The sequence below is a fragment of the Heliangelus exortis genome, chromosome 5 (genome assembly GCF_036169615.1).
Source record: "Heliangelus exortis chromosome 5, bHelExo1.hap1, whole genome shotgun sequence".
NCBI lineage: Eukaryota > Metazoa > Chordata > Aves > Apodiformes > Trochilidae > Heliangelus > Heliangelus exortis.
Window position 1 is genome coordinate 30,805,090 of NC_092426.1, and position 24,624 is coordinate 30,829,713.

Below are 24,624 nucleotides of genomic sequence, written 5' to 3' on the forward strand. Positions count from 1 at the left end.
ATTACCCATCTACAGTCAGCTTGGGCAAAAAGTGCCACAGGGCTTTTAATAAACACTGCTAATCAGGACCTTGTTTTATTTCTCAGCTGAGAGACATCACAGCAATTCAGGATCTGAGACACCCTAGAGTATTATAGCAATTTGCTAGACTGATCAGTTTTTAATGCTTTGGAAAGCACTCGTAAGTAGGGTTCATTTAACCATCTGAAAGTTGTGTGTCTGGTCTAAACCAGTCACTAAACCAGAGATACATCCTAGTCTAATGATGTATCTCTTTGGAGATGCAGTGGGTTTCTAGGGTTATACATGATGAGCTTGGATCAGGGAAACAAGCAAGAGCACTTTTTCCATCAAGACCTTCTTGGGCAAAAGAAAAATCTTTTAGACACTTGGAATTAAATATAGCCCAGATCTGAACTACATTACAATTCAAAAATAATGTTAATATTCTCTATTAATCAAGAAAAATAACAGTGGGTATTTTATTTTAAAACAAATAAAACCCAAACAAACTAACCAACCCCAAACAAAAAGATTAATTTGCCCTGTAGTAAAGAAGTAAAGAAGGAGGAATAGAAACACCCAATATAAATACCAAAAAACCTTCTTTACTGGATGCTTGGTTTTTAAACTGCTTTATTTGGCTATTTTAAATTGTTGCTGTCCTTCCCCGAGTTAAAGTTTTTCTACAGAAGGCAGCAGGCATATATAACCATATAATTGAATTTGGTTGATGGTATAATGATGCCATTAGATAATTAAGGACAATTCTGTGTAGGTCCTAGAAATAACAGCACATACAGCTTAGTTGTCACACTGGTCTGCAGCACAAGCCCATTTGTAGGAAAAGAAACAAGCACATCACAGAAAGCCCTCTTTTAAATTAAACTATTTCAATACAATGGCAGTGATAAGCATGGTGGAAGAAAACACTGGTCTCACTAGGCACCTGAAGTGGTGCAAGGTAAGTTCTCTCTTTGCAGTTCTGGTACCATGCAATTAATTTTCTCAAGCAAAGACCATGTGCAGCATTTACCTGTGCCAGAGCTAACAGGCAACTCAGAGCTTGTATATCCATTTCTGATTCCTTTCTGCTTCTTTTGGAACAGAAAAGCTTGAGTGAGTTACATGTCTGTTTGAATCTCTGAGGCACCTTTAAAGACACAGTGTTATTTCCATTCTCATTTCTAGAAGTGAGAGAAATTAGGGTGGAGTAAGTATTGTCCTCCCATGGAAGCTGAGTGATGTAGGAACCTACTTCCTCATTGCTGAACATATAAAGTGGTTGTATAAAAGCTCCATGTTCATTTTACTGCAAAAAAACCCCAGGTTTGCTTTTTCTCCTTGAAGTAGTAGGTTGAAGCTGACCTCCCAGCTGTGCCCTGAAATTAATCAAAAGTCTACATACAACTGACCACAGTGTCCCAGCTGAAATCTCTTCACCCAGAGTGCAAGCTCTTGTTCAACAGCACCATACCCCACAGGTTTTTAAATGAATTGCCAAAGATCGCAGAACATAGGAGTTGCAGGGCTGGGAGGAGAACCAGAACTGCTGACAGGGCAGTCTGTGTTCAGTGCATTAGGCCACAGTTTCCCCTAGACAACACATTTCTGCATATTGAACAGAAATTTATCTCTGGTTCCTATTTTATACAGACTGAAATGTCCGCAATGAATCTGTCCCCAGTTGTTGACCAGCAAGCACCACTGTAATTTGTGAATATATTGGGGAAATGATCTTGGGGTCTAATTTTCTAGGTGACTTGGTAATAATGGGTCCAAAAGTCCAGAAAAATAAATATATAAAAGTTTATATTAAATTCAGAATAAGATTCTAAATGAGATTTCTGCATGTTCACAGATTATGTATGTCTTAATGTAACCACTGGCAAACAAAAGAGATTGCAATAATTTTTAGTATTCTGAGGTTGCCTGTTCTTCCTTTTACTTACCCAGGTTTTAAGGTCGCTTACTACACCGCAATTTAGGTTGGAAAAAAAAAAAAAAAAAAAAAAATAGAGAAGCCTTGCACTGCCACCGTTTTCTTGGTCCCCCCTCCATGTTACTCATTCTTGAGTGAGCACAGGTATTTCTCCAGTTGCATAGTTAATTGGAAGTACTGAAAGACTAATCAGTTATTATTTCCCACACTGGTTTTAATATGGGTGAATTTCCCAGTGCAGTCCATTGTTCAGTGCACCAGTATTTGGGCCACCTAAGTTAGGTGCAAGATAGAGAAGGGAGCAGAGTAGGAGGAATGAGTGAGGCTGCTGCTCTCAGTGGCAATGCTGCCCTAGCTGCCATACCTTGAGGCATCACGAAAACCAAACGTGCTTATCCCAAAACATCCTGTAACCATGCTTGAAAAAAGACAGAATAAAGTTAAAGAACAACTGATACCACAAGATCACCGTGGCAGCCACATCCAGGGTGCTGGGCCATCTTGTTTAGATCATGCTTTTGCCCAGAAAGGTAGGGCCATCTAGCCCTTGAGGTCTCTTCCAACCTGGTATTTTGTGATTCTATGAAAAGTACAACAGCTGACACATCAGAAAACACACTGGATGACACTGGATGACTGTCTCATCCTTCCACTCGAGCCTCAATTTTTCCAGTGTTTTTCCATTCCATATAAGTAGTTCTGTTATTACAAATCAGTAACTGGAATCATTTATAAAAAGCTGATATTCTGATAAGTTAGATCCATCACAAATACATTGGGATTGATATGGATATGTTCCTAACAAGGTTTTGTATCTTGCTAGAAAACGTTTTTGAGAGAGCAGCATCAAGCAGAACAAACAACTTTTTTATCCTGTACGCAATAACAGGCTTCCTCGTTAGAATGTAACAAAATCTGACTTTGCTGAAATACTAAGATAGATTTCATCACCTCAGTTTAGCTAAGTCTTTATTAAGATGTGTGTAATGAACACTGAATACTTAAGTCACACCAAGATTCTGAATGAAAGTTACTACAAAATAGTAATAGACCTGTAATAATTTTTCTCAAAATGGCAGAACATCCAGCTAACCTCCATTTTTTGTACATGTATCATTAGCACATGGATACAAATATAAGCATCATGTTGGTGGAGGTAGAATTCAGAGCTTTTATGTTTAGGAGCTAAAATCTCAATTAAGACTTGGTCACTGAAGTTCTGCAATGACCAACTGATCTGCATGGCATTACTTAACTTCCACTGATCCTGCTGAGGGTTCTCACTGCTAAGCAGGATAACACCATGTCCCCAGAGCTGGGTTTCAAAGCACTTGAGGAGTGTCCTATCAAATACTCAGTTTGATTCAGGTGAAATGTAAATGTGTACAAAAATGGGTTTGTAATGTACTTTTTTTTAGTGTTTGGATGAGGTTGTGCCATGAATAACTGATCTGCTTTTAAGTGTACTCATAGAAAAGTTTTTACAAAACAATTGGAAATTTCCCTCAAAAAGGCTCCCAGATAAGGAAGCAAGCGGGTTATTATATATCTATTATATATATCTACTATTGCAGGTTTGAGATGTGAGCTGCTGGAAACGTTATAGTGCCTTTACCAGAGCCAGAGCAATAGGAGTTTATGATAATCATTCCATTATGTTTATGGTAGAATCCTATTATAGAAACACGGAACTTCGATCCATAGGAATACTGCAACAAACAGAAACTGTCTAAAAATAAAACATGCCCTTTTTTGCCTGCTAGAGATGATAAAAATAGATTTATGTTTAAAATGTTTTAACTAACCTCCCCCCCCCCCAAAAAAACCTAATTGAAACTTTTTCATCACTGCAAGATTTTCTCATAGTTTTAAATCACATTGAAAAATAAATGTCTTCAAGAAAAATCTTTTGACAGCATTAAGACCCATAGACAAGTTGTAGTTCCAATCTAAGGTGAAAAGGAAGAATTTCCTTAACAAATAACCTTGATAAACACAGTACTGCCTGGCTTTTGTGCATTCAAACAGATGATGCACATTCGTAGTCTGGCTTATGACGTGAGACATTCCAGGTTTCCTTGAAGCAATGGAAACTCCTTCTCCTCATTTCCCATGTTCCAGTCTCTCCCTTCCTTGGGAAAAGCAGCCAACGAACAGTAGTGTGGGAATCAGACACGTTATTATTGCCAAGGGATCTTGCCCCATCGTTTTCAAACAGGAAGAAAGAACAGCTCATCACTGCTCCTGTGACAGGCAAAAAGGTCCCACACTTACAGGAAAACCCGAAATAGGATTAGAGTTGACACAGACCTGCTCTTGTAGAGTTGTGAAAAACTGAGGAAGTACAGCAGAAGCCCGGGATAATGAACGTGCTTTGGGGAGGTGATGTCTCTTGCAGTAGCACCACAGTATTTTACTCCATAAACTTGGGACAATGAGATGTATCAGTTGGTAAGCAGACACACAAAGGTTAGGCAGGAAGAAATCAAAATCCAAGCAACAGACAAAACCACAATGTAATCTTTTATTATAATCTCATTTACTTGACGGTCTGACTCATGATTTTTGAGTCCTCGGGGTTTGCAGCACTGCTCCACTTCTCCATCAGATCAAGCAGCACGTTTACTTTCTAAGTTCCTGAAGAGGGATTTGGGTTCGGTTGCTGCTGCTGCTGCTGCTTCTCATGTCAGCGCTTGCCTCGATCCACTGCAAGTGCCTCCATCGCAGCGAGCACTTACAGAGAGGCCGAGCCGGGGTCTCAGGCTCCCTCCCTGCCATCTTCCCCCTTCGGACCGCTCCCAAGTTTCCGGAGTTTAGGAACCGAGGAGCAGAGGGAGGGTTCGCCGCTCCAAGGCAGGAGGCAAGCCCGGCACCCCGTCTCCAGAGGCGGCACGCTGCCCGCAGCCTCGCACGGCATCGTTCGGAGCAGAGGAGACCCGGGTTAACGTGACCGCCTTCCTCGGGCCGCCGGTCCGCACACTTGACCGGCGCCGCTTCTGTCGAACGGCGGGGCCCCGAGGGAGGAGACTCCGGTGCCACGGGGAGGTGTGGGAGTGGGTCCCGCTTTCCCAGCCGCCGTCCCCCCCTCCTGCCGGCTACCGGACACTTAGCGGTAACATTCACTTCGGCTTAAAAGAAGTAGAAGAGAGTGCAGACCCAGCCCGCCGGCGGAGGCGCCCGGGAAGGGACCCGCGGAGCCCTGCCGTCGTTCAGCCACCCCCGCCCCGAGCCCCCTGGCCGCCGTAGGCTGTAGCCCCCTCCCGCCACATCCCAGACCACCCGCTCCGGTCCACGGCCGAGCCCCCGGGGGTCTGCAGCGCCCCGCGCGGAGCGGTGCCCACCGGCCGCGCAGCCAGGGAAAGGGGGGGGGGGGGTGGGTGCCGGAGGCTGCCGGGGCCCGGGACGGGAGTGGCGGCCGCTGCCCCGCGCCCTCGGCGCAGGAAGGAGGGCGAGAGAGGGGAAAACTCGCGTATCCCTCCGCGGCGCCGTGCGTGTGCGGCGGCCTCTGCTCTTCGGGAAGCGCGCGAGGCAGCGCCGGGGGGAAGGGAACTACTTTCAGGAAACTCGGGAGCAGGGCAGGCGCCGGGCGCCGCGGGGAGGGCGGCGGGAGCTGGGTCAAGGGGACTGCTTCCCTCCCCTCGCTCTTCTCTGCTCTCCCTCCTCCCTTTCCCCCGTGGTTATTTTGGATCAAGCTGTGGCGGCGGAAGGAGCTTGAAGTCAACGCTTCCGCCCAGTTTTCCTGTGAGGAGGAGGCGGAGGCGGCTGCGAGGAGCCGAGGCGGCGGCGGCCGCTAATGGAGTTGCTGCCGGGGAGGGAGCGTTGCCGCTGAACTTCCCCGCGGGCTTTCTCCCTCCTCTCCCCCGCGTCCTGCGGCTTGGGGCTCCTCTCTCGCCCTAGCAGCTCCTCTTCCCCTCCCTCCCCGCTCCTCTCCTCGCATAAACAGCCGTGACGCATCCTCTCTCTCCTCCGTCCCCCCCCTTCCCACCCCCAGGCTGGTTTAAAACGCCTCCCTCCCCCCGTCACCAGCCTTCTCCTCGGGGCCGGCTCGTCCTCCCTCCGCAGTGCTCGGCGTCGCTTTGGAGGGGGTGGGAGAACCCAGTTGAGCCGTTCTGCTCCCCCCCCTTTCTCCCTTCCCCCCTCCTCCCCGCCAGCCCCGGCCTGTGGCGGCTCCGGTGTCTGGAGGAATTTCTGCGGCCGCCTGCCCCGGCTGGGCGCGGGAGGCGGGCGGGCAGGGAGGCGGCCGAACAGCAGCAGCAGCAGGAGGAGGAGGTGGAGGAAGAGGAGGAGGAAGAAGAAGAAAAAGAAGAAGAAGAGGTGGAGGAGGGCAGCAGCAGCGAAGGCGGCTGCAGCGGGAGATGAGCTGCAGCGGGAGGACGGTGCGGCGCAGCTTTTTGCGGCGAGGAGCCCTCCCTTGTCTCCAGCACTCTGTTCCCGTTTAACTGGGGGCAGTTCAAGAGCAGAAGATCCGTGGTTGTTGCAGCTGTGTTCACCACCACCTTCATCATCATCATCATCATCTCTAAAGACAGGGGGAAACACGCTCCAGCGCCGGACCATAGGATTTCGTGTTTCCAGGATAAAGATCGCTGTCGTCCCCCTCCTCCCCTTCTTTCCCCCCTCCTTCTCACTTCACAACGCTGCCCGTGCCCTGGCCGGGGAGGGCAGACCGGGGGGGTAACAATGGTGAAGTTTCTGGTGAGTTCTGCCTGCGCCCTGGCTGCGTCGGTGCTGCTCCGTCTCCCTGTCGGATCGCGGTGAGGAGAAAATGAGCGAAGAGACGGCGACTTCTAACAACGAGTAAGCGGCCGTTCCTCTCTCTCCCCGCCGCGGCGGCGGCTCTCCCCTCCGCCCCGGGGTCGGGCTTGGGGCCGGGGCTGGGGCTCGGCGCGTCCCCCGGTTCCGCGCCCCGCGGGGGCCTCTGCCCGCTCACGTACGTGTCCCGGCCTCCCCCTGCGCGTACTGCGCATTTCTGCTCGCGTATATGGAAGCTCAGAAAGCTCCCTCTTTGTGAGGGAGCTTGGTGTGGAAGGGCTGCGAGCCAACGGCCAGAAAAGCGTGGTTTAGTTAAAGCCCAGTAGAAAACGGTGCAGGTAACGATGGTGTCTGGAAGGGGGAGGATGGGTTTTGAATGCCCAGAGAGGTATCGGCACGTACCACCTCTGATAATATCCTATTACTTGTGGATATTTCACATGGAAACTAGTGTGTGGGAGCTTCATCCTGCAGGAAACTGCTCTTGAATTTTAATTGGATGAGTCAGTCAGTGTAAATACAGCTTAAACCTACCCTAAAGCCCTTCTTTTCTTTTTTTTTTTTTTTTTTTCCTTTCCCTTTTAATGAACACTTGGGACTTTTCCTTTTTTTTTTTTTTTTTTTTTCTTTTAAGGGAAAGGGGACAGTTCAAGATCTATTCATATTTTTACTGTGACTGATTTGGAGGAAATCCAGAGAATGTGTGTGCGCGGTTGTATCCCCCTGCGTGTAATCTATCTTTGAAACCCATTTTGGGTCGGAGGAGATGAATATTTGTCAGGAAACATCCGAGTTCTTTTACGGCATTGAAAAACAAACATAAAGGATTTTGAAACTTTTCCCGTTCCCGGGAAGTTCATCGCTGTGGCGTTACGGTTGGCGATGTCGGTCTGTGCTCGGGCTGATTTTATGAATGATGCGGCGGCGGCCGCGGCCATGGCGCTGGGGAGGGGGCCGGCCGAGCGCCCATTGTGCCGGCAGGTAGCGGCGGGTGGAGGGCGAGCAGCCGGCGGGGCTGGCAGGGCGCGGAGGGGTCTCCTCCTCCGCCTGGGAAAAAGGGTTCCCCCCTTTCGCTGCCTTCCCCCCCCGAGCAAAGCCCGCGCAGCTCCTTCCCCTGCGCTGCCCCCAACGCGGTGTTGTGCTCCCCGAGGAGCGGAACCCCGCGGGGGTGCGGGGCCCGGGGAGTGGGCGCTGCCGGCCGCGGAGCGGGCCGGGCCGGGCCGGTCAGGAGCCGCTGCGGCGCCCGCGGGGCCGGGAGCCGGGGCCGCCGCCATGTTTCCTTTTTTGTGAATCGCTCTCATTTGCATACCACAATCTCCATTCATAAAAAAAAAAAAAAAATAACGAAAAAAATATTGCTGTCATCACCGCTGACCTGCGGCAAAACCTGCCCTGCAGAGCGCCTGGCGCTGCTGCTCCGGTGCGAAGGAGCAGCCCGCAGCCGGCGGCTGGCGGAGGAAGGTCTCCAGAACCTGCTGTATTAATATGTGCTGTTCGCTGCTTGTTGACACAGTTATGTGGGAAATATCAGCTCGGGGAGGTGCTGGGAGCACGTGATCCGCTCCATTCATAAAATACCTGGCTGTCCATTCACAGTGCAGTACAGTGTCTGCATTCAGCAGCCTCGCAGATCAGACCTCCATGGGAAGGGAGAGGCAGCCAGGCCGGCAGGTTTATCGGGGAGGGCAGCAGAAAGAGGGCTTATGGCTGCCAGCATGGGAAGTCGCTGTAAAAATGAGGGGGCCGAGGGGAGGGAGGTGTTTTTATGGTTTGTGTTTGTAATTTTCCTGTAAAGGAGCATTAGTTCGGAAGTACCTTTTCGATGTACCACCTAACATTTAAGCAGGGAAGAGTTTTATTCAGAAAACCAGAGCCTTATTCAGAAATACTTCCCCTTCCGTAAATACTGACTCACATGCAATACTGAAAATCAAATTCATTGTTATGAACGTGTTTTCAAGACAGTATGCTAATCCATTTTGTATAATTTACGTGTTACTGAACTACACTGTGTCACATCTGCAAGATATGAGCGTGTTGTGGAAGGAAGTCAGTCGTACCTAATGAGAAATCTGAAAATGTTGTCTGTTACAAAATACAGGTAACAGGGAAGACAACTAAGTGGAGAGACAAAAATGAACTGCATTGCTGATTTTGTGCCAGATTAGCAATTGTCATTTCCCTTTAACCTACGCCATGGCTGAAAAGACCTCTGAAATAATCAGAATAACAGAGAAATATTTGTAATACGGCATAAACTGCTTAGAGGTCAGGATATTAACCATATTTTTACATCTTTCAAAAAATAAAACGGAGCAAAACTGGGGTGATGAGGGATCCCCAAAGCTGACAATGTATTTGTTTGATGTAACTGTTTTGTGGTTGCCCATGCTTAAAGGGTGATGTGCGCCGTTCAGGAAACCTCTATTTCATTATCTTAACAAATTACACTAAGGCGATCCTTCGTTACACATTTGTGGACGTAGGAGGCTTTGTTGTTAGTGCAGCCTAAGAGAATACCTGAAAGATTACCAACCTTTACTTAAAACCAGAAAGGAAACCTCACATAGAGTATTTGCCTTGAGTTAATTTGGCATTGTTACAGAGCTAAATGGATAAAACCTTACAAAGCACTGTAACAGTGCTTTATGTCAAAATATAGATTTTTTTTTCCCCCCTTTGGTTATTAGAATATCAGAGCAAAAAAAAAAAAAAAATGTTTCTCTTCTCGATTTAATTTGATTTTTCTTTTTTTTTACAGAATTTTGCCTAGTCCAGGGTTGCTCCTCTTTAGTTGATTTTGCACATTGCACAAGTGAATCACTTTAAATGACTGGGAAATATGATTGAAACACCAAACAAACCATTCATGAAAATAGGGCAGATCTACAAATTGGTGTTCATCATACATTAATAGTTCACTGTGTTTAATTTTATCAGTATAATTGATTACATCAATGGCCTTGAATTCATTAATAAATCTCTGGGCATATAAGGGCGAACACTGGTACTTTGCAATGCATTTTGTGTCATTTGTGGGTACCGGGAATGTTCTGGTAATAAAGCATTCTTTTTTGCTTATAAAACTTCATTTTATGAAGCAAGATAAAAACATTTGTGGTGCCTAGAGTTTGACCTCAGTTAATGATGTTAAATTCTCAGTGATAGTGGGAAAGTTTAATTTAAAAGCAGCGTTCAGGACGACCAAGTTTCCAGTCATTTGTGAACATACGGCAGGCAGCCTCCTGAAATTCTGATTGCCACAGATGAATCCTTGTTGATGATTTTTGCATTGTTCTTGCAGTGATACTCTTGTGTTTCTCAGTTCGATATTAGTTAAATGAGAGCATTTGTGTACCTCCAGATCTTTTTTTGCTTTTTCCTCTGTGTTGTGCAGTCAGTGTGGTCAGCAGGAACACAATGTGGTGTTCACAAATACTCTCAGTTTTTAAATGAAGGAATTAATAGGATTTGTGGACTCGTGGGTCAATTTGCTGTTAATGCAACTTAATAATGTCAAAGCAGGCAGGTCAGCAAACACTGCATGAAATTCCTGTTTTGGTGGCAGATTTTATTGCTGTCTGGAAATGTTAGTGTTAGCTAAAGCAGAATAATTGTTACGTTATGTAGTCCCCATTCAGTAGGGATGAATGATGACAGGCTTAAGATGGAGTCTGAGTTGCTGCTATTGAGAAGCAGGAGCAGTGCTTTATTGGCTTGTTTACTTTGCTCTGTGTTGCAGGTGGCCTCCTTTTTCAGGGAATTCTTGTGCTCTTGAATTATATTCAAAATTGCTTTTATGTACTGTGTTTTTACAGATTCGCTCTGTCATATGCTTATTGTTTTGTTAAAAAAAGAGATGGGTAATCTTATACTAATTTTCCTGGGTAACTTAATTCAAGATATTATAAATTTAAGAATCACGGAGTGTATATTAATGCTCTATGTTTAACAGCCTCTAGATTATGATGTTATAAACATAGGTGTTATTTTAAAAAAATTAGTTCAGCTTTACTTTTTCAATCCAAAATACTTTATATGTTAATGTCTTCTTTGAATTTTAAAAAAATACTGTTTATTCTTCATTTGTGATCCAGAATGCCATGTATTACAAGCCCAGATACTCGAAGATGAACATGAAATGATACTGCAGAAAGTAAAGCAAACTAGTTTGGCTTTATTAGTTCTGTGAGGAACTAATAAATTAGCCACTTTTCAGGAGGCTAATTTTCTAGACTTCGGAATATAGAATTTGGAATTCTTCATCTCTTAATGTAAGGAATTTTTTAAATGTCAGATTATTTTTTTAATTTTTTTTTTTTTTTTTTATTTAAGGAAAGCATCTTCTAAATCAGTTGATTATATCAAATCATGACAGTTCTGATAGATTTTCTTTTGGGGAGGCTTTTCCAGTCTTATGAACTGCTTCTTCCTGTCTCCTTGGCTTGATGTGATGTGACACTATTTTGAAGGTGAAACTGAATTTGCATGTTATGTAATCTGGGAGTCAGGGGTTTTTAGTTTTTATTTGTTTTATTTTGAAAAAAGGGTTCACCTTAGCAACATTCCTTGATTACTGTGGTACTGCAGAAAAACGCTTTCTGGATGTTGCAGCCTAACTGGAGCCAGTGATAATGTTTGAATTAAAAAATTAGTATTTCCCTTGTTTGTTCATTAAAATGTAATATTCTTGAAGGGCTAAAGTGGCAATGAGGACATCAGCATATGTTTCAAAAGTAGAGAAATTCCACGAGAGGAATATATTTTCCCAGAACTGGAAGTCACAGGATTAAAGCTGAGGGAATTTCTGGTGATTTGTGTTTTTTTGCTAAACACTGATATTTTGTTTATTATTTACCCATTGTGTATATCTGCAGATACCGTATACATTGGTGATGAGCTGATGGGGTATGACAAACACCAGAAATAAAAAATACTTTTTAGAATATTGACACGAGCTTAACAAGGAGACAAAGGAAATACTTTTGTCTTTTTTTCACTGTTTTTTTTTTTTTTTTACTCCCCTCATTCAAAAAAAAGTAACTATGATGCAGCATACAATGTACATTGTCTTAAACGGGGGTGTTTTAACTTTTAAATGTCTATTTTCACCCTCTTACTCTTTCTTGATTGGATCATGTTGCAGTTTCCTTAAAGAAATTTGAAAGATGGCTGGGAGTGGCCATGTTGTTGAGAATCCCAGTTTCTCTATGGATATATGAAAAAGGAACCATCTTAGCCTTTCTCTTCTCAGTTCTAATGTGCAGCAGTGTTTAAGCAAGCAAATTTTAACTGGTGCAGTTTGCACAATAACAATGTTTGGAATTGGTCATAGACAAAAATTAAAAGGTCCTTGAAAACATGGAATTTGTTCCCCCTTTCTCTGCCTGGAAGATACTCGTTCCTCTTTCTGAAAACATTTGTAGTTGTGAAGCATTTATTTAATTAGTGGTAACAAATGTGGCACGAATATTTCAAATTAAAAATCGGTAAGATGTTAACATTTTTATAACCTCTTTTATACTTTCTAATACTTTGTTAGATGTGTCTTCTCACCAGTCTTGGTATTCAGCAGAAAAAATATTCAGTGATGCATGTTTTTTTGATGGTAGGAAGGGGACTGGATACTCCTTTGGTATGCTGTTTCTAGACTTAAGACAACAGCAATACATTTGTTGCACTTAGTTTTCTAGTACTCTAAGAGAAGATTTTTAATTTTTTTTTTTCTGCTAGTGCTTGGGCTATAATCTTTTAAAAATCTGGCACTATTGCCTGCGTGTTCTCTCATATACAAGGTGGTATCATGTTGTATATGATATATTTTATGGTATATGGTACCAGGGTAAACTCGGTATCTCTCTGCTTGAAAAATACCAGGGATAAGTCCCTTGGACTGTGGTGTTGAACAGCACTTCCTTGTAGGAAGTAAGCAGACATTTTAAGTGCATGTGTTTTCACATCTTTTAAAGCTTATCTTTTACATAATGTTCATGCTGGTGTTTCTGCTATCAGTTTGCTATAAGAATATATATTAATTTAGCTTTATTTAGCATTTTATATTCACTGTTTCTATCCCAGATATAGTAAGAAAAGAATTTTTAAAGAAACAAATACCACAAAACCAAGTGACCAACAAATCTTTAGATCCACTAGGAGACAGAAAATTTGCATTTAAGTGCTTTGAGTACTGAAATTGTTTATAAATGTAGCTCCAATTAAATAACAACTGACTTGCTATACACAGTTGCAGACCCTGATTCCCAATGCTCTAAGTAAGGTAGGGAAAATAAATAATGGTACTAATAAAACAGCCCAAATACAGTGATAATAAGTGCATCTATATATTCAAGGAGATCACAAGATTTTTTTCTTGAAGAACTCACTGTCATATAACAGTAAATACTTCATTTCAAACAGGGAAAATAGGCCACAGAAACTTGGGCTGTCACTGTGCTCCATCTGCATTGCTGCCTGATACCAAACTCCCATTCAGAAGGAAATGGTTTTTTATGTGTGTGTTACACAAGAATTCCCCAAACATGTACTGTTCAAACATCTGAACCATCTTAAAAATTAAGTGGTAAAATTTTTTTTCCCCTTTTATTTTTTCCCCAGATGCATTCAGTCTTGTTTGATAATTCTGACTACTGCTGTGTGTCAATACTATAGTTAGGTGAGGAAGTCTTGAAATCCATACACTGCAGCAGCAAGTCAAACACTCGCCTGTTAAGAATTCCTAAAGAAATTCTGTGAGCCAGTGTTTGGCTTGAATGGTTTGCAAGAACAGATGTCATTAACGTCTATGAAAACGTTGTCTTTTTTTTAAGGAAAAACCAAAACATAACCATCAAAAAAAAAAACCAACTCCAGGAAAGTGGTACCAAATATGTAGGTCTTACCCAAAATGACCTGACAACTGTTGACAATAACCCTTCTTCTTTTACTTGTGCTGACAAATTGTGGTACTAACCAAAGTTTGTCAAAACAAAAATGAAACTGATTTGTTGCAATTTTTGAAAGGTCAAATGTTGCTAACAAGCAAGTGTGGCAACCAGAACTATTAAAATTTTCATTATTAAGACAATTACTGAAAACTAGTGTTAAGTTTATTAAAAATTGTTACTGAGTCTGACTGCCTTCCCTAAATAAACCTGGGGTTAGTTAAGGTGTAACTCTCAGTGAGGGTTCCTGCCTGGGGTTTTTAATTTTTGATTTTTTTATTTCTTTTTCAGAAATTGTGCAGTACAGTTTTGGTGAAGTGCTATAAACCTCGAGGGCAGAACTGATTTCTCTGTCTTTAACCTTTTGAAAGGATTAAGTAAGGTAGTGAAAGGTGGGACTGTAGAACCTGCTCTGATTTAGGAGTTTTTATGTAGCTTCCTAGAAGCTTCTCAGCCTCTCAGAAGTGATGAAGTGCTCTTTGCCCTAGCTATTTCTTTCCCTGCTTCCTCTGGATCCCAGTACAGCATGCCTTAATATGAACCCTGTGGTTGAGGCTGGTGCATGTTGAGCCTTGAACAGGAACACATTTTTTAAAGATGTAAAGAAGCTAATTCAGGATTCAGAGTTAAGGCCTATACATTTAAAAGAGGAAATTCTGGGTTTGTTTTTTTGTTTGTTTTTTTTTTTAGTCTACGTAAGTAGCTGACCTCATGCACCAAACTGGTATGTTTGAAAGACATAAAGCTCCTGTTAGTCATTGGTCTTTGCTCCCTTTGGGAGCAAGAATAGACTGGAAGTTTCTTAGTAGTATGGACTTAGGGTAGGTAGGTCTGTGTACTCTTCAGGGGGCAATTTATCTCTTTGTAAGTTACAATTGTAGTTCAAATGCTATTGCACTGCTCTACTGATGTAATGCAAAAAAAATTGGAGGTGGTTGTTTCTTACTCAAATTTTGCAAGATTTCATGGAGAAATCATGATTGCTGGTAGCAGGGGTATGTAATGAGTGTGCGAAGGGCATGCAGAGTTGCAAAATGAAATGCCTGAGGATTTTCAAGCTTGTGAACTGAGGCTGTTTGTGCAAATGTAATCCATGTGGCAATGGGGTATGAATTTGGATAATTTTGATAATGAGAGCCAGGTATATAATCAGATTACCTAGGTTCTGGTCTCCAACCTTCGATGATAGAAAATGCCCGTTTTCTTTTTTTTTTTTTTTTCTTTTTTTTCTTTCTTTTCCTTTTTTTTTCTTTCCTTTTTCTTTCTTTTTTTTTCCCTCTTTTCTTTCTTTTCTTTCTTCTTTTTTTCTTTTCTTTTTCTGCTCATCCTGTGCCAGAGAGAACTTCATCTTCTGATGGCACACAGGTGGTGGTGTGTAGTTGAAGACTGCATTACTGCATTGTAATAAGCATTAAAATTCTGTACATACTGATACTGAAAAGTAAAGCAATGTTCTGACAAGTTTGTTAGGATTTTGTTTGTTTAAGCAGTTTTGTCTGGTTTTTGTCTTTTAATCTTCAACTTCCAACTATAGGAGTATTTCAGATGTTGGCAATATTGCTGTATTTCTATCCAGACTTGTAGTGTGCCTTTTCTTACAGTCTTTCTGCTAATGTGATTTTCTTCATCCTTATCTGAAACTCGAGGTTTTGGTTTGGGTTTTTTTCCCTCAATTTGGAAGCTATCTCTAGTGCAGTATGAGAAGTTATTTGAGGGAGTAATGTATTTGTTATATTGAACTCCCTTCCGATTTGGTTGTTTTAAGTCGAGAGTGGCATTGCTTCTTGCAGCAGATGTCATTATGAGCTATGTGTGTCTAGCATGCTGGTCCTCACTTGTGTATCCCACAGGAATAGTGTCATACTTCAGGCACATAAGTGCAAAGTACTTGCAGATTTCATTGACACGAAAATGCCAGTTGCTTGTCACTTCTTAAAAAATATGTTTTCATAGTCAGATACTTCTTCCTACTTTAGTTTTTGTGATTAGTAGTGAAGTGTATTGTTCTTAAAATGTTCCACTATGTTCTGTAGTTCCTGTCACAGCCAGTTTTATGTGCTAAGGCTCATAATTGTCCAGTCTGAATCTTCCTTCATCTTTGACTTCTTTCAGCCTCTAGAAAACTTTTTAATGGATGCGTAGCCACTGCTTAAACAGTTCTGTGATGATCTCCAGCACAGAACTTTCGTGCTCTCTGTATTTGTACTGAGGGAGTCTAGCTTAAAATATCTTATATTGTCTTAGCTGTATTCAGCTTGACACATCCTCTAGAAGAGCCCCCATATGCACCTTAAAATGTACGTGCTTTGTTACTATGGTGATGGAACAGAATCGTGCATGTTAACAACCCCGCGTTAGGTAATGGAGGTTTTGCAGAAATGAGTTAAGCATTTGCCTGGGGCAATGAAAATTGAGTCTGTGACCAGACCTCCACCCCTGCCTCTTGGCTACAGCCCTCTTGTTATGGGATTAGAAGCTTCTTAGGCTCTTCTCTGTTTTCAGGTTGTTTGGGGGGTGAAGAGGACTTTTTGGAAATGTTTTCAGAAGTTAAAATAGCATTGCCTTATCACATTCTTTTGAACATCTTATGACATGTACTTAGGGTGCTCTGCACAGTGTAAAGGAGATGCTTGTGCAAGCATGTTGTATGTTTGTCACTGATATAAAACAAGTTGAGTTTTTCTTTGAACTCCCTAGGTTGACAGTGCAGCACTACCTTTCATTTCTCTGTTCTGGCTTTCTGCAAAGGGGTATGTCCACATTCATTCCCCTGAAGCAAGGTAGAAAACATGAGCTTTTCTTTATCCATTAGTTGAATTCTCAATGAAGAGCAGGCAAGGAAGCTATTCAAGAACAAGAAAGGGATTTAGAGTGCTATAGTTTAGCATAGTGTAATTTCCTGTGGGGGGCTTTTATTTTTCTTCTTCTGGAGTAGTTAACTGTGGTTAACTAAAGGAAAACTGATAAGCTTAGTTGTATAACTAAAGGAGCTTTTCAGATTCTCCCCTGACTTTGGTTTTCTGCTGTACATTTTTTAAACCAAAGTTTTCTTGTGTTAATTATTTTGTTACATTTTTTTAAATTTATTTTTCTTTTTTTACTGCTAAAAATGGCATGTTGTTGTGTGTTTTGATGGGGCTTAGAGAGACCTATCCTTATACATTTTGGTTGTTTTTTTTAGGATTTAAGGAAGCATTTTTCTGAGCATTTCTTCTGTACTAGGGTTCTTATACAACTTATCCTGAAAAGATTCTCTGGAAAACAGACACTGCTTAATGTCTCTTTGAGACATTTTGACTGGCCCACTGAGCACCCTTACAGGTCTTAATACCAGGGTTTACCCTTGAGCAGTGCTAGCAAGAAACCTTGTTTTTGCCACACTGGGACAACGAAAACATAACTCAAATAAAAACATGTGTTTGGTTTTCTTTAGAAAGACAAAATGCTTCCCACAGGCTAGGAGTTCATCCTCCTTTCAGCAGTGAAAGAAAAAGACATTACAGAAGTGTTGAAAAATCAATGTTGAGTGACTTCTCCATTATGGAAAATTCAACTTTTTTGATATTTGTGACAAACTTCCTGAAGTAGAACTACAATTCCATATAGAGAATCCTTTTTTGAACAAAATAAAAATTTATGAATTAGACTTGTGAAATAAATGGAAACACCATTAACAAATCTGTTACCTCAGCTGGGTTTTTCAGACCATTTTCAGACCATTTTTCAGTTATTGGGGACGCATAGGAATGTTTTTTCTATCTATTAGCAAATGGGTGCTGCATGAGCTTGATCCCCACAACTGAAGCTCAATGGATGAAGTAAAAGCTTTCAGTTTGCTTTAAGGTCCTTGTGCTCCTCCCAGCTGGAAAGTGCAAACGGTGATCTTTGATAATCACAAATAAGGAATGATGATCCCAATCTCTGCCATGTGCTTTGGGAAAAGATCATCGTGGTACAGAAGGTGCTAGAGATACCCAAATTAACTTCCACATGTCAAAGGAAGATACAAGTGTTTCTTCTCAAGGGCAGGAGTAATTTTGGCTAGCTTTTCTAAGGTTGTTTCACAGTTTGTTTCCAAAGCAGCTACAACAGATAGTGCATCAATCAGAGTATCTTACAGTAGAAAGGATCTGCTTTCTACATTTTTCTCCATTTTTTTCTACATTTTTTGGTTAGGTATTTTACAGTGGAGAAAGTATAATTGTCATTTCCCAGTTACAGCATTAATATCTGTGATCCAGGGTGTATTTGGTGAGAGGGGATTGTTTGCAGTCTTGGTATACCTTGTCTGAGGCAAAGATTTCTTTATTTTGTCTATATAATTAAATAGCATATCTGATTCCTGAGAAATGCCTTCTTAACAGCTAAGTTGAAAGATGCTATTCAAGCTTTTATCATTAACCAAGAAAATCAGTTTGATTATATTGTGGTTTTGGTAGGTTGTAAAACTTCTGTTGTCTTTACACTGAAAAATGGTGTCCTCCAAAGGACTGTTTTTGCTTTCCTCCTCAATGAGTTCTTATTATAACTCAGCAAATAATTTTGTCAGGAATTGCTTGAGTTTGACTTTGGGATATGTCCTTTGGCAATAACAATGCTGGTAAAAAACCAGGAAGTTCTTTTGGTCTAACCCTTTCTTTGTGTATTATTCCAGTAAATCATAAGAACCTCAGATCGATACTTCTCAAGGTTTGAATATCTGGGTAGTATTTGGATGCTTTTAACTGTCATAGAGCACATTATCAGAAATTGCTCTAATATCTGCCATCAGAAGTAGGGATGATTATGTATTGCTTCTGTGTATCATTTTTAAGGTCTGTTTTTTCCTAATGCTAAAACTTGTTTTCATTCATAGAATTTTCATTCATCTCTTGAGCTCCATTATGTACCATTTCCTCACAAAGGCAAATGTTCTCTGTGTGGTTTATTCATTTCAGTATGTAGCCTTGCAGCAGCAGTTGTCCAATCTGCTGGTTGAGGCTGCTACCAGGAGAGGTTCCAAGATCCACAGGAATTAAGTTGAATTTAGTGTTAATGATACTACTTGGGATTTCATGACATTATTTGTCTGTAGCTGTGAAGGTCTGGATATTGATGCTCTTCTCTAAAACTATAGAGAAAAGGGTAATCACAAGCAAATCTTCATAATTCTGTGGGTGTTTTTATGAGATGTAAATCTGAATGTTTTTTTAGAAGCTCCCTCCTGCAAATGGTATGAAGTTTTATAGTGGTATAAATGATATGTGCTATAGGTGGCTGTGTTCTAATGTTTTTTGATAGCTTATTTACATAACTTGAAATATTTAACTCTTCAGAAGGGGGGCTTGGGTGGGTTTTTTGTTTTGATTGTTATTCATTTTTGTTTTCAAACTCCTCCTGTCAACTGGTGAAGGATTTCAGAATAATCTAAAGTTGTATAAATGCACAAGTCATTTAATATAGAAATAAAAAGAATTCCATTAACACCCTGCATTTTACTAACACTGAAAAATCCAGTTTCACTAAATAAATAATACTGGTGCTGTCATTTTGATACATAAAATAACTTTTCCTTTGTGCAGTTAATAGCCACCTCTTAAAGCATCTAAAGCAAATTTACAGTTGAGATCAGTTAATGAAGGCGAGTGGGAGTAGATTGATTTAAAAGCCACTGAACTTAACTACTCACTTGGTTGCTCTTCAATGGTAAAACAGGTCTGTGGGTTTAGGAAGTTTTTGTGACAAGGTGAGTGATGGGTTCAGAATTACTTGAAAACAGCAAAGGGGTCGGCTACAGTTTCTGCTTTGTGGAAGATTGAAATCTCCCTTTCAAAAATGTTGAAGAAATTTGGTCACTGATATTGAAGATCGTCAGAGATGCAATTAATATCTGAACAAAGTGTTCCAAGGACATCACAAATTAATAATGAACACAAATTAATAATGATTTTTATAATCTCAAGATGTTACCTTCAGGTACCAATGCTTTATGTAAAAAACAAGAATTGCCATAAAGGTTCTGGCAAAAATTTTTGTTGATATCCCTTCTGACTTTTCTGCTTGCTATACTTTGCTAAATTTCATAGGCATCTATTTCCTCAGCAGGAAGTTAGAGCTGAAATACATTATTTGTTTTGTGGTTCATTGGTGGGAAGCTTTACTTTATGGTTGTTTGGTAGGATTTCATCTTACATTAGCTGCATTTTAGTTTTGGATAGCTTATCTTTTTAAAATATAATTGCTGTGTTCTTGGGCATCCAGAATTTGAAGCAAACTGAAATTCTTCTGTCATATTATCAAATTTTAATATTTTGATATAGTTTGCTGTTTGTGTTTGCATGTTAGAAGTCCAAATTAGTTTCAGTATCTAAATGGCGTATTTTGGAGCGCTGTGTACTGCATGGGTATTTCTTTCCTTGAAATGGTTTGTCTCAAAGAACCAGATGAGTAAGGTGATGAAATTAATTGGTAAGCATGATGTTCTAGGTAATAACTTAGCAATTTAGTTTTGTTAGGACGTGCGTTGAATTCATGGTTGTGTCAGTGTCAGCTGCTTGTTTTCTTATGCTAAAGTTGTGTTTGTAGTGGGAGAAAAGGGCTTGGGAGTGCTGGTGCTCTTGGGCCTTGGCCTTGAACCTGGCGAAATGAGGAGGGGATCATCTGTGTCACCTTCTTTCACTCTCCAGTCAGGACTGGCCTATTACTACTTGAAAACTGGTTTGGTTTGGTTTGGTTTTTTAAAAGATGCTTCTTTATGCTAGATACATCTGAAGCCCAAACAAAGGATTTCTCGGTTACAAGTGTGGTAAATGTTTCAAAATTTGTCTGTGTTCCATTTATGTGTAGGTCTGTCTGCCATCTTTGTATACAAAACAATGTGCTCCATAAAGATCAGTCCAATGCTGTGAATTCTAAGTGGTTATTTGGGCCAAGGCAATACAAATTGTGAACGTAGTATCGTTGATTTGAGAGAGCTTCTGAGCATTTTAAGTTGCATTTTTCCCTTTGTTGCTGTTTGTGTTGTTGGACTTACCACAGGCAATTTCTTAGTAGTAAACAACACCAGAGCTGTCCTTGTTGCATGCAGTGCTGTCTCAGCTGTAAAAATCTGGGAAACTTGGGTTTTTTACGTGGTATTAGAGAGGTGAGGGTATCAAATGGAAATAAGGGGGAAGGGCAGTAAGTAGAATGGCAAAAGTAAACCTGATGTAAGAGCTACCTATGTCTACAAAGTATATTAATTCATTTCCCCTTATTAGAGCTGGGCCTTCTGCCAAGATAGATCTGCTGGTCCAGCTGGGGCTTGCAGAAGCAGTAGTGAGTGCAGGAGATTATATATACCATTCTTTTAATTCTCAATGGCATTGGCAGTCACCAAAGTTCCCTTTTTTCGTTCATGTTTGTCCTTGCTAGAAGCTGAAATGAAAGGCAATAGAGAGAGTGGGCCAATGCTAAAAAGAGACTGACCAGGAGAGAAATGTAAGGCCCAGTTTTAGGTATGCATGGAAAAGTCAATTAGGCAAACTACTGCCATTAAGTTTCTAAAAGTATTTCAGGTGTCTGTCTTGCTATTTGAAAGCTCTTTTTGTAGCAGATTTTAAAGCTTTTCTATTGAATTATAGTACAGTTAACATTAGAGTTCTTTATTAAGACTGCTTCTCAAAATGAGTTACTGCCCTGCCACCCAGTGCATTGCATTCTGGAAAAATACCCAGTAAACTCCACAGTTTAATTGATAGGTAGCTATAGGTAATAGATAGGAAGCTATAGGTAATTTCTTTAAGAATTGCTTCCAGTCCTACCAGTGGTATACATGGCACATGGAAAGCATTTCTAGGCAATTTTTATTGACTTCACTTGTTAGCTTTCTTGCTGTTCCTAAAGAATGCCCAAACACTCTTCTGAATCTTTAAAGAAAACACAAAGAGAAGTTTAAATGTCTTTGCAGGCTCTGCAGTTGCCACTCTTTATATGAAGAATGACAGGCTTCACCAGAATGCCTGGTTCTTAAGACAGGATACCATGATGCTGAAAAACATTAGAGGAATCTTATTTATATTCTGCCAAAAGCAATCATCCTGCAAGACTTATAAATATGTGTTAGCTTTTATGTACGTGCTAAACTCCATAGACTTTCACAGAGATCTGTAGGTCTACTCAGTGATATATTTAAATTTTTGCAGGACTGAAGCCCAAGTGATTGCATAAAAAGATGCTTCTAGTTGAAGGCATATGCTGATTACTCAGTAGTGTGGCAGAAGTGTGTCTTTGGGACTGGTCCATTACCATTAGGGTTGTTGTTATGCCAAGGTAGAGAGTTTTTACATTTAATGGTATTTTATGAGAGTTGTGTTTAGAAACCTGTTTTGATACACTCTTATTTCTTTCCAAAAACTTGCAAGCTCCCAAAGGCTCCTATCTGTCCAAGAACCCTACTTTTACCTTCTGTGAACCCTTCATTTTTCCTCCCCATGAAGATTTATTATGCTTTAAAAGTATCTTCAGTTAGCTACTTTAAGCCCTAAAAGTGGCCTTGTTCATTGCTGTCTTTTCGTCACCCGGTGACAGAAAATGAGCTCCACTGTTTGAGGGGAAAGGTCCTACTTTGGATCTTGGCTACCAAATAGAGCAGCTTTTCTGTTCACCCCACAGCTGCTGTTAATGTTTCATTCTGCAACTGCTAGAGGATGGGCAAGTAACCATCCTCATACGAGACAAAAATATAACTCCATTAGTCAGCTGGCGTGGGTTGTTGAAGCAGAAATGCAGGCAGTATTTTCTCCTGGTGGAGAAAAATCCATCACATCTTATTAAAGTTGCCATTAGCTGACTACGGGGGAATGTACATTTCCTGAATCCACGATTGCCTGTTCTCCTTACTTTGATGGCTGTCTACTTTAAAACTTGTAATTTAGTCATAACTATTATAAGATCATGTTACATCTCTGGGGTTAAATCTGCTTGACATAGAATCTGTCTGAGAAAAGCCTTTAAGAAATAATGGTGCTTGACACTAACTGAACCTTAAATTATTATGGTGTGAATTAGAGAACCGTGTTCCAAAAGATTCTGTGAGCTTTCTGAAATCTGTATCATCCTGTAGGAATTGTAAGATGTAGTATTTTAACTTTAAGTCTATTTTGTATTTTTATCTCATTGCTGTTCAACATAGATTTTGAAGTTTGGGTTTTTGGGGTATTTTTTTGGGGTGTGTGGGTTTTTTGGCGTTTTTGGTGGTTTTTTTTTTTTTTTTTTTTAGTTTTTTTGTTGTTTATTTTTACAGCTGTTGTTTGGAGGCTGAAAATGTGATAGGCTGGTGGCATTTTTTGACAACCTCTTGTCAATGTTCATTGTAAGATTTAAGTGAGAAGGGAGATGTAACCTTTCAATTTTTTCATGCTAACATTAGAACGCTTAGGTTTTTTTGATGTTTAATGTTCATGATGTAATTATGACATAAAGCAGAACCAAGAAAATATGAAGGTGCCATCTTTTCATAGCTGCTTATTAATGAAAACTGGTTTTATTTGTTATTCTGGAAGGGGCAATTTGTAGTCATGTCTAGAGCAGTATTTTAGTAAAATACGATGTTTTGTCTCTTAAGGCAAATGCAGATGTGGTCAAGTTTCCTACTAGTTTAGTACTTTAGTTTAAGACTTAAAGATTTTGTTTAAAATCCTTTGGCCACCTCATTCCTTCTTTAATTGCATATGTGTCTTTTTTTTTTTTTTTTTTTTTTTTTCTTAATGAAGTGAGGACAGAGAGAAATGTTAAAATCTCTTAAATTGAGAGAGGGATGGATATTAAACTTAACATGAGAAGTGAATTGTTCTTTAAAATAACCCTTCTGGTATCAAATGTGTATCTGCATTCTGCATGTTGCACCTTGCTGGTGCCTTAATACCCATACATTAAAGGCATAGTGTTACTCAGTCTTATGCTGTATTGCCCACCCCATGTCTGTCTCTGCATCGTGTACATTATTAGAGCTGAAGAAATGATGCAGTGAGCAAGTGTTGTTTGGTTTTGATTTTATTGTAATATTGTAGGCAGACACTGGATACATCTCCAGCTATTTTCTGTTAAGTCATTTCCTTGCACATTCATGTAAATGGTGTTCCCTAAAAGTTAGTATGGAATTGTATAAAAAAATTTTGTATTATTTTATATGAGAACTTGTGGCTGTTATAAAGCTGTTGTGAAATGCAATGATTATTCTGTAAGATTGAAAACAAAGTCTGTAAAAATATCTTTAAGTTTCCAGAAAAGGGAATTGACAGGATCTTACTCCACTGTATTTGATCAGACAGTCCTGGTTGTACGGATGAGCTATGCACAACTTCAAGTGTACAGAGATTTGGCCCTTATGAGAAACTTTACTGCCTTTTGCTGAGAGTGAGTAGTGGAATTTCTCCTGAGGTGCTGTGTCTGGTTTTTTTTCCTATTGGTTTTTTGCATTTTGGTGTTCAATAAAACTTCAGTGGTTTTCTCTTACAAAAGGAAAATCCATCCCTACTCCATTCCTAGTTGTCCTGCCACTGTCTGGCATATTCCAAGCAGCTATGGAGGTTTGTTCTCACCTTCCAGCCTTTCTCCAGTTTCACTGTCCTGCAAGTAGGCTCATCCTCTGCATGTGTTGCTCATTAAACAAGCACTGTTTTTCCTTCAATACAGTGCTTTTTCTTTATGTCAAAACCTTCCTGCATGCTGAACAATGCATCTGGGGTTTTTTTGTTTTTTCTCTGGACTGCTCAAAGTTGCTTATAGGCAACTTTATAGGCTAGTTCTGTGTATGGAGGAGAGAGAAGCTGTAGCACACTGTAAATGCTCTTGTGAGTCTGGGCAGGTCTGCTCCCACCCTCGAAGCAACATTTTCACAGAATCATAAACCTCACTGTTGGAAAAGACCTCCAAGATCACCAAGTCCAATTGTCAACCCAGAAAAAAGCACCATGCCCACCAGAGCATGGCACCAGAGCGTGCCACCTGCACGTTTTGTGAATACCTCTG

At 40.8% G+C, this 24,624-nt stretch overlaps 1 protein-coding gene across 1 annotated transcript in view; it reads left to right on the forward strand.

Annotated features, from left to right (window-relative positions):
- The first annotated feature begins 5,696 nt into the window (after positions 1-5,696).
- SPRED1 (sprouty related EVH1 domain containing 1) overlaps positions 5,697-24,624 on the forward strand; it is a 63,551-nt gene continuing 44,623 nt past the window's right edge. The window contains exon 1 of the mRNA XM_071744326.1: positions 5,697-6,739. Coding sequence (XP_071600427.1) covers positions 6,708-6,739 — 32 coding nt within the window. The 5' untranslated portion in view covers positions 5,697-6,707. The remainder of the gene's footprint in view (positions 6,740-24,624) is intronic.